The sequence below is a fragment of the Aegilops tauschii genome, chromosome 5 (assembly GCF_002575655.3).
Source record: "Aegilops tauschii subsp. strangulata cultivar AL8/78 chromosome 5, Aet v6.0, whole genome shotgun sequence".
Lineage (NCBI taxonomy): Eukaryota > Viridiplantae > Streptophyta > Magnoliopsida > Poales > Poaceae > Aegilops > Aegilops tauschii.
The window spans coordinates 327,090,746-327,101,009 of NC_053039.3; the positions used below are offsets into that span (position 1 = coordinate 327,090,746).

General features: G+C 48.0%; 1 protein-coding gene and 1 pseudogene across 1 annotated transcript; one reads left to right on the plus strand and one right to left on the minus strand.

Annotated features, from left to right (window-relative positions):
• Positions 1-4,210: 4,210 nt before the first annotated feature.
• Positions 4,211-5,194, minus strand: LOC141022824 (uncharacterized). The gene has a single exon (XM_073499095.1). It carries the CDS (start codon positions 5,192-5,194, stop codon positions 4,211-4,213), a length of 984 nt encoding a protein of 327 aa, XP_073355196.1.
• A 182-nt stretch (positions 5,195-5,376) lies between these two features.
• LOC109782854 (F-box protein At3g56470-like) lies at positions 5,377-6,472 on the plus strand (annotated as a pseudogene).
• The last annotated feature ends 3,792 nt before the right edge of the window (positions 6,473-10,264 follow it).

Consider the following 10,264-nt stretch of genomic DNA (forward strand, 5'->3'; position numbering starts at 1 on the left):
GATGGGCTAGGGTTGGGGGATGCCAACCAGCTTAAATAGCCGGATTTGACCTCGGGTGGCGAGCCAGAGCGGCACCACGTGACGTTCACACTGCAGCGACGGAGGAGGCGTCCGTTGGACCGCCGGGTTTCGGGGGATTTCGCGTGGGACCCCATTGTCAGTCCTACATGTCGAACGCGCACAAGCGCCCCCATATTCGCCCCATATTTGGGCTGGATATGAGGGGTGCCGGTCAGCTCGGATGTTTGAGGCCCGTTTGAGGCGCCTATCTAAGTCAGATTTTCGTGATCGATCAGTGACCGGACGGGCTGCTCGGGCGTTTGAGTCCGATTTAGGACGTCCGGCTGTAGATGCTCTTAGTGTGCCAAAACCAATGTTTTTTTGTCTGTAGCTACTGCCTTGTTGTATAATAGTAGTAGATGAAATTTCTTCAGTTGGACACGTACACAACCTAGCTTTGTTGGTTAATGATACTGGCCCAAGCTGGCCATGACCAACTGCGTCCAAGGATCGTTCGGATCTATTCTAAACTTCCGATCGATCGAAAGATAGATTTCTTGAACTTTAAATAGTTCTCACTAAACATTATGTATTATTATACTACTAGAGATGCTTGCCGGAACATTGTTGCATAAACTAAGATGAGAATTACTATTCTACACTACAAAGTATCCTATGTACCTCTTGACAGAATTAGCAAAGCAGTTTTGCTAAGTCTCAGTCGATTGAGACTTGGTTATGTGTCTGATGAAGAAACAGAAGAGCATGACAGTGTCTCTGAACCTGTAGTTCTGTGGGTTTCAACTTGCTGAGAGAAATGAAGCTGGTTGAAGAGGATGAGGTGATCTCTGATGAAGAAATAGAAGAGCATGACAGTGTCTCTGAACCTGAGCAACTGAATCTGGAGGTGCAATATGAGTCAAACTTCCCTGCTTTGAGAATTGCCAATGAAAGCAAGAAATGGGTGCCGGTTCAGGTGGCTAGAATGAGCACTAGGATTGCTGGAGACAAAAGAATCATAATGAAAAAAGCACAACAACTTAAGGAGGTTCAGAACCTAGAGGTCCATAAAACTCATGGTACTGAGACTGATCCTAAGGACTATAAAAAACTAAACAGTGTTGTCCTCCGACAAGAATGCAGAGAGACTCGAGGTCTTCTCAGATCATCTTGCGAACTTCCTTCGCTGCCCCCTGTTGATCAGTGGCTGATGAAGGAGTTACCACTGGGAGCTCCTCTGGTGGATCCATGGAACAAGCTGAAGATCTCCGACGACAACTCCAGCTTCGCTTCGCCTTCCAAGAAGTGAGAGACTAGCGCAATCACCTTCTACAGCCCGATATCGACCCTGACGGCGACCTGGTCACCCCAAGCTGTGGCAGCCCCTCCGCTGAAGACTCGCAAGGCCTCCCAGGAGTTGGGCTGCCCCTAGGTTCTTATTCTGATGGCGTCGCTCTGAGGCCGTTGGACATTCATAGTCTGTAGCGCTTTATTGTATTAGCTTATTACACTCTCTTTTCATTTTCGCTTTCCGCTGAACTGCTCCTCTCAGTGAGCTGATGTATGGCATGACTTTGGGGGTTTCATTCGAGTAATGGAACCGAGGAGCCTCCCTGTTTTTCTAAAAAAAATGTACTAACTTTAGTACAAAGTTAGTATAAAGTTAGCTCATCTATTTTAGAACGGAGGGAGTACTTATATAGTCTATGGGTTGAATTATTGTCTCTCGCAAGGCGACAGGAAAGCCTTTCTCCCCTCAATCTCCGCTGGTGAGCTCGTGGATTCGCCTCCCCCTCCGCCTGCCGCTTTGATGCCTCGTGGTGGGGAGGGGATTCCTGGTGCCTCGGCTCCGACAAGTAGATAGGATGGTTTTAATCCTTGCAGGGATGATGTTCGAATGGATGGTGACGCTTCTTCTTTGAGCCAGTCTTTTGGGCTTCGATCCTCCTTAAATTCGTTCGTCGAGACGGATAAGATGAAGCTCCAGCTTAGATTCCTGCCAGCTCCTTGGAGCAGTGAAGTTGGGGTTTCTCGCCGTTCGTACGCAACATCGAGATTTAGTGTCATATTCTTCACATTGATTAAAGGATCCAACAACGAAGAATGTGGCTCTGAGGCACTCGTCCGGCGGCTCGTTTTGGAGGCAGCAATGGTCGTTCGGTGCTGCATGGACTTGGCTGTAATTTTTATTATGTTTGAAAGAATTTATACTTGCGATGAATCTTTATAATAGATCGGATTCATTTCCAATAAAATGGGCTGAATTATTGTAACAGTGGAACATAAAGGTGTGCACTGCCCGCCCTACTCCGTCCATCCTACAAATGAATGATAAAAACTTTTGAGGAAAAATATATAGATGTTACAAATATCCGTGTATAATATTTTTTTATATGAAAGCATAAGATTTGCCTCATCTATTAATAAGGAGAGAATAGAGTTCTACAAGTAACCCACAATCACGACATGGTAGTTACTCATGCAATACAACATGCGCTAGTTTCTTAGCATCCGCGGGTAACCCAAAATTTTGCCTCCTCACAAATCACGCGCATTAAGATTGGTGTCGACGCACATTTGTGCCGGAAAACACGAGAATTTCTCTCGTTTGAGAGAGTCCAAGAGACAAGCATGGTGAGGGACGCCATTGCTCACCTATTCAATTTATGCATGTCGGCTTCCTTATCCCATCATTCCTTGATGGAGCCTTCAATGTGCAAGGTAGATGTGTCCATATCAGCAAGGCCAGAAAAATTCGATGACCAAACGCCAAAGCAGTGGTGTAGTGGCATCTAAACAAGAGATGTACGCTAGCTTCTTGCCCCCTCTTGCAAAGAGGAGAAAGATCGCTACTCTTCAACCGATCGGCGCCCCACATCCGATCTTGTAGCGCAAGCCAAGTGAAGAAATTTACTTTAGGGTGGGGGAGCTTTCCATACCATGTGCTCCATGAGGGAAAGAGCTATCCCAAGGAACTGAGCCTTATAAGTGGTGGTCGCCGAATAGATCCCATCATGTGAGTGCTTCCAAATAATGTCGTCTTTGGCATGTTCGTCCAAATGGAAGTCATGAACAAGCATTCAAAGGGTGAATATTTCCCGGATGTGGTCGCTGTAGACAACGGTGTTCTGGTTGATCTTTCGGATCCAAGCATTATCTTTAAGGCCTTGGAGCAGCTGCCAATTATTTCTCCGCGAGGCTACAAAGATAAGTTGTTCAATATCCTTAGTTTGCGCCCAAGAAGCCATGGGGAGGCCCAAAATGTTGTTTTAGCGCCATTGACAACGGTGATAGTCCAATATACAATTACATATTAAGCATCTCAATGCATATTAATTACTATTTTTGAAACGGAGACAATTTTTTGACTCAACCATTATTTAAGAAGAAAAGAGTTGCATGGTTAATTTATGGAAAAACAGGAAAAAAACGTCACAACTTGCCCATTTATGTGAACTACTCCTGAAGAACCACCGCACCTCCCCCCCCCCCCCCCCCCCCCCAAAAAAACAATTCGGTCACATCACCACCAATGTAACCGAATCGTCCCCCACAAGTTGCATTCTACACAACAGTATCTTGGATGAACCTCCACCTTCCCGTTATCACCGCCCTTCTTGCCATTGCACTTTCTAGATTTGATCTTGGGATCCCAGCTTGAGGAGGAGTGCCATCTTTCTTGCATATGTCCCTCAACGCCTTCTGTCTCAAGAGACATTCAATCATTTTTCAGATTTATCATCCAAGTTAGATTGGTGTTCAATAAGCTTAATAGCGAACATCTCGCCGAGGTTACGCACCGGCACTTGAGCAGTTCCCTCCTCATCAACGACCACCTGGATCAAATTTGGCGGCCAAAAACGAAGAAGAACGACTAGTTTTTTAAATAAAGGAGATTGTTAGTAACTCACAATTTGACATGTACTATAACAAATTCACATATTGATTATGCAGAACCAAGATGCACACAGCTGCCATAAAAAAACAAGCACACCCACACATATACACACAATTCCTCCGCACCCAACTATAAGATGTTTTGGATATTTCAAGAAGACTATATATTAGACTGAAATTAATGAAGAAAGATACTAAACCGCGTCTTTATACAGTTGAATAAGAAAAAAAGTTAGAACAACTTATAATTCGGAACGGAGGGAGTACCTCACATCAAGGAAGTCTGAATAGAATCTCGAATAGACAACGGGCCTCAAATCGAAGCCAAAGGCAATAAAAACTGAGGCACAAGAGAATCTCGAAGGCTGGGTCCAAGATTGTGCATAGCAGTTGTTCCTCGTTTCATATCATAAACGTACAACGCCTTGTCATCGGGCATCAAAAAGTATATGCAGTCCCGTTTCCTTAGACCGAGCTGGAGTGCATCCAACGACGCTCCATAACCGCGGCAACTATCGTAGAAAATCAGCATGTCGCCGAGCGTGTCCACCTTGAGCCAAGCTCCATTGGAGACATCCAACTTGCGCACAACAATTCGCGCGATATGCCGGACAGATATCCCGTGGTAACAAAAGCTTAGCACAAACAGCTCTCCGCGGCACTCTAAGATGCCGCAATGAAACCTGGTATACCCGATTGGGAAACGTTGTTGCAGCAAGCCGTGCGTGGTGAACGCTGGGTATGGTAAGAACGCTAGTGTGACAATCTGATCGTGCTCGTCGTGATACAGGTCGTATGCGTAGAACTTGCCACCAAGCGTGGTAAGACCTTCATTGAAGCTTTTCCCATGCTCGTGCTCGTGCTCGAACCATTGGTTTCCTCCTGCATGGCAGTAGTAGATGAGTGCGTGCGCGAGGTCTGCTACGAGCACGACGCAGTCTGGATCTGTCGGCTTGAGCGAGAGAAGGCACCTGACGCTTTGTGCGGCTTGAAGGAGATTCTCTTGGTCTGGAGGTAAGCTGATCCTCTCGAGAGTTGATGGGTTCCAGAGGAAAGAGTCGTGCGATTCGAGATGCAGCATGAGCACCCATCCTTGAGGTGTTAGCCAGTAACGATGGCCTCTGAAACCATCGGCTCTCCTGCCCAGTAACTGCCTCTTAGGGATGCTATACAGGAATATGGTCTCGCCGTCATGTTGGTCGTCGAACAGCAGCAGCGGAGCGAGGCTTGGATCCAGCGGAAACGGTGACAGGCCGGTCAGCCCCTTCAAGTTCTCCGCCCCGCAGCTCGTATCCATCTCGTCGTCCGCCGTCTCCCTGCAAAGTTTTCTTAATTTCCTGCGCGAGACTGCCAGATCCCATATCGTTTCCTTTTATGTTGCCGTTTGCCGTTGCCCACACGGGCGCGCAGTTTAGGTTTCGGGTCGGGTCGGGCCGGGATTGTACGTACGTGACATCTGCTGCTTCCTCCCTACTCGGGATGGAATTCTTCTTGGGCTCCAAGAGAGAAATTTTAGCAAGATACAGTAGTAGCGTAAAGCTCGAGATATTCAGCCGCACGTACGCCTTATTACCACCTGCGGCCAAACGAGAGGCGGTGATGTCGCAGGAACGAGATTGGTCGTCTCTCCCGGTGGACCTGCTTATCCTCATCCTGAAGCGTCTGCGGTGGTCGAGCCACCCGAGTATCGCCTTGGTGTGCCGACAATGGAGCTCGGCCATGTCGCCCTTCTATCCGGTGTGGATCACCCCGCTCCTGCTAAACACCACCGACGTCGGAACCACCAATGTCCGCTACTACAGTCCCTACTTCCAGAAAAACTTCGAGATTGGCGACACCCTAGAGGCACCTGACGCCAAGATCTGTTACGCCAACGGAAGGTACCTAACACTATGCATGTCAAAGCAAATCCTCAAAGTTGACCTTCTGACCGACGACTTCTACCGTCTCGCACCGATTTCTCAGAGGTTCGAACATATCATCTACAATGGTATGGGCAAGATGTTCGGCATCAGTACGCTTGCCGTCCAAGTGATTGCTTGTTGCATGCAAAACAGCGACGGGGTGTGGGAACATTGGGAGTACTCCTACCCCGACAGGACAAAGTTCACGGCGTCACCAGGGTCCAACCCTGTGCTCCACCACGGCTTGATCTATCTACTATTAGAAGACGGAAGATTAGCCGTATGCGACGAGCGCAGACACGAAGAAGGATTTGAAATTCTTGAGAAGCCACGGGGTTTCGGGTTTGTATACGAAGACAGCTACTTGATCGAGTCCGGCCAGGGCGAGCTGATGGTCGTCCTCATCGGCCGACGCGGGTCACCTGTCGACGTCTTCAAGCTCAATGGACCCACGATGGAGTGGGACAAGATGGAGAGCCTAGATGGCAGGGCTTTGTTTACGGGCACACTCACGACCATAATGAAGAAGACTACCATCAAGTCAGATGCAGAACAAGATCTTCCTCCCAAGACTCTATGATTGGCCGGACATTGTTTATGCTGACTTTGTTCTGTGCGACGGTAAATTTGGCTTTGTGCCGGGGTCGCCACGTGTTGATAACACAAGGTGAAGGTTGGCAATTGTTGGAAATATGCCCTAGAGGCAATAATAAATGGTTAATATTATATTTCTTTGTTCATAGTAATTGTCTATTGTTCATGCTATAATTGTGTTATCCGAAAATCGTAATACATGTGTGAATACATAGACCACAACGTGTCCCTAGTAAGCCTCTAGTTGACTAGCTCGTTGATCAACAGATATTCCTGACTATGGACATTGGATGTCATTGATAACGGGATCACATCATTAGGAGAATGATGTGATGGACAAGACCCAATCCTAAGCATAGCATAAAAGATCGTGTAGTTTCGTTTGCTAGAGCTTTCCCAATGTCAAGTATCTTTTCCTTAGACCATGAGATGGTGCAACTCCCGGATACCGTAGGAGTGCTTTGGGTGTGCCAAACGTCACAACGTAACTGGGTGACTATAAAGGTGCACTACGGGTATCTCCGAAAGTGTCTGTTGGGTTGGCACGGATCGAGACTGGGATTTGTCACTCCGTATGACGGAGAGGTATCTCTGGGCCCACTCGGCGATGCATCATCATAATGAGCTCAATGTGACTAAGGCGTTGGTCACGGGATCATGCATTGCGGTACGAGTAAAGAGACTTGCCGGTAACGAGATTGAACAAGGTATTGGGATACCGACGATCGAATCTCGGGCAAGTAACATACCGATTGACAAAGGAAATTGTAAACGGGATTGATTGAATCCTCGACATCGTGGTTCATCCGATGAGATCATCGTGGAACATGTGGGAGCCAACATGGGTATCTAGATCCCGCTGTTGGTTATTGACCGGAGAGGCGTCTCGGTCATGTCTGCATGTCTCCCGAACCCGTAGGGTCTACACACTTAAGGTTCGGTGACGCTAGGGTTGTAGGGATATGAGTATGCGGAAACCCGAAAGTTGTTCGGAGTCCCGGATGAGATCCCGGACGTCACGAGGAGTTCCGGAATGGTCCGGAGGTGAAGAATTATATATAAGAAGTCCAGTTTCGGCCACCGGAAAAGTTTCGGGGGTTATCGGTATTGTACCGGCACCACCGGAAGGGTCCCGGGGGTCCACCGGGTGGGGCCACCTGTCCCGGAGGGCCCCATGGGCTGAAGTGGGAAGGGAACCAGCCCCTAGTGGGCTGGGGCGCCCCCCCATGGGCCTCCCCCCTGCGCCTAGGGTTGGAAACCCTAGGGTGGGGGCGCCCCACTTGACTTGGGGGGTAAGTTACCCCCCTTGGCCGCCGCCCCCCCCCCCCATCTAGATGGGACTTGGCCGACGCCCCCCCCCCCCCCCGGGGCCTATATAAAGGGGGGAGGGAGGGCAGCAACACCACAGCCTTGGGCGCCTCCCTCCTCCCCTGCAACACCTCTCCCTCTCGCAGAAGCTCGGCAAAGCCCTGCCGAGATCCCGCTACATCCACCACCACGCCGTCGTGCTGCTGGATCTCCATCAACCTCTCCTTCCCCCTTGCTGGATCAAGAAGGAGGAGACGTCGCTGCACCATACGTGTGTTGAACACGGAGGTGCCGTCCGTTCGGCACTCGGTCATCGGTGATTTGAATCACGGCGAGTACGACTCCGTCAACCTCGTTCATTGGAACGCTTCCGCTCGCGATCTACAAGGGTATATAGATGCACTCCTTTCCCCTCGTTGCTAGTATACTCCATAGATGGATCTTGGTGAGCGTGGGAAAATTTTAAAATTCTGCTACGATCCCCAATAGTGGCATCATGAGCCAGGCCTATGCGTAGTTACTATGCATGAGTAGAACACAAAGCAGTTGTGGGCGTTGATGTTGCCAATTCTTCTTGCCGCTACTAGTCGTATCTTGTTTCGGCGGAATTGTGGGATGAAGCGGCCCGGACCGACCTTACACGTACGCTTACGTGAGACAGGTTCCACCGACTGACATGCACTAGTTGCATAAGGTGGCTAGCGGGTGTCTGTCTCTCCTACTTTAGTCGGAACGGATTCGATGAAAAGGGTCCTTATGAAGGGTAAATAGAAATTGGCAAATCACGTTGTGGTTTTACGTAGTTAAGAAACGTTCTTGCTAGAAACTTATACAAGCCACGTAAAAACTTGCAACAACAATTAGAGGACATCTAACTTGTTTTTGCAGCATGTGCTATGTGATGTGATATGGCCAGAAGATGTGATGAATGATATATGTGATGTATGAGATTGATCATATTCTTGTAATAGGAATCACGACTTGCATGTCGATGAGTATGACAACCGGCAGGAGCCATAGGAGTTGTCTTTATTATTTTGTATGACCTGCGTGTCATTGAGTAACGCCATGTAAATTACTTTACTTTATTGCTAAACGTGTTAGCCGTAGAAGTACAAGTAATCGTTGGCGTGACAACTTCATGAAGACACAATGATGGAGATCATGATGATGGAGATCATGGTGTCATGCCGGTGACGAAGATGATCATGGTGCCCCGAAGATGGAGATCAAAGGAGCAAAATGATATTGGCCATATCATGTCACTATTTGATTGCATGTGATGTTTATCATGTTTTTGCATCTTATTTGCTTAGAACGGCGATAGTAAGTAAGATGATCCCTTATAATAATTTCAAGAAAGTGTTCACCCTAACTGTGCACCGTTGCGAAGGTTCGTTGTTTCGAAGCACCACGTGATGATCGGGTGTGATAGATTCTAACGTTCGCATACAACGGGTGTTGACGAGCCTAGCATGTACAGACATGGCCTCGGAACACACGCAATACACTTAGGTTGACTTGACGAGCCTAGCATGTACAGACATGGCCTCGGAACACGGAGGACCGAAAGGTCGAGCATGAGTCGTATAGAAGATACGATCAACATGGAGATGTTCACCGATCTTGACTAGTCCGTCTCACGTGATGATCGGACACGGCCTAGTTAACTCGGATCATGTTTCACTTAGATGACTAGAGGGATGTCTATCTGAGTGGGAGTTCATTGAGTAATTTGATTAGATGAACTTAATTATCATGAACTTAGTCTAAAATCTTTACAATATGTCTTGTAGATCAAATGGCCCACGTTGTCCTCAATTTCAACGCGTTCCTAGAGAAAACCAAGCTGAAAGATGATGGCAGCAACTATACGGACTGGGTCCGGAACCTGAGGATCATCCTCATAGCAGCCAAGAAAGATTATGTTTTAGAAGCACCGCTAGGTGAAGCACCAATCCCAGAGAACCAAGACGTTATGAACGCTTGGCAGCATCGTGCTGATGATTACTCCCTCCTTCAGTGCGGCATGCTTTACAGCATAGAACCGGGTCTCCAAAAGCGTTTTGAGAAACATGGAGCATATGAGATGTTCGAGGAGCTGAAAATGGTTTTCCAAGCTCATGCCCGGGTCGAGAGATATGAAGTCTCCGACAAGTTCTTCAGCTGTAAAATGGAGGAGAATAGTTCTGTTAGTGAGCACATACTCAGAATGTCTGGGTTGCACAACCGCTTGTCTCAGCTGGGAGTTAATCTCCCGGATGACGCGGTCATTGACAGAATCCTTCAGTCGCTTCCACCAAGCTACAAGAGCTTTGTGATGAACTTCAATATGCAAGGGATGGAAAAGACCATTCCTGAGGTATATTCAATGCTGAAATCAGCGGAGGTGGAGATCAGAAAAGAACATCAAGTGTTGATGGTGAATAAAACCACTAAGTTCAAGAAGGGCAAGGGTAAGAAGAACTTCAAGAAGGACGGCAAGGGAGTTGCCGCGCCCGGTAAGCCAGTTGCTGGGAAGAAGCCAAGGAATGGACCCAAGCCCGAGACTGAGTGCTTTT

Excerpts from the sequence above, each read along its gene's own strand:
- LOC141022824 (XM_073499095.1), bottom strand. The coding sequence starts at position 5,194 with ATGGATACGAGCTGCGGGGCGGAGAACTTGAAGGGGCTGACCGGCCTG.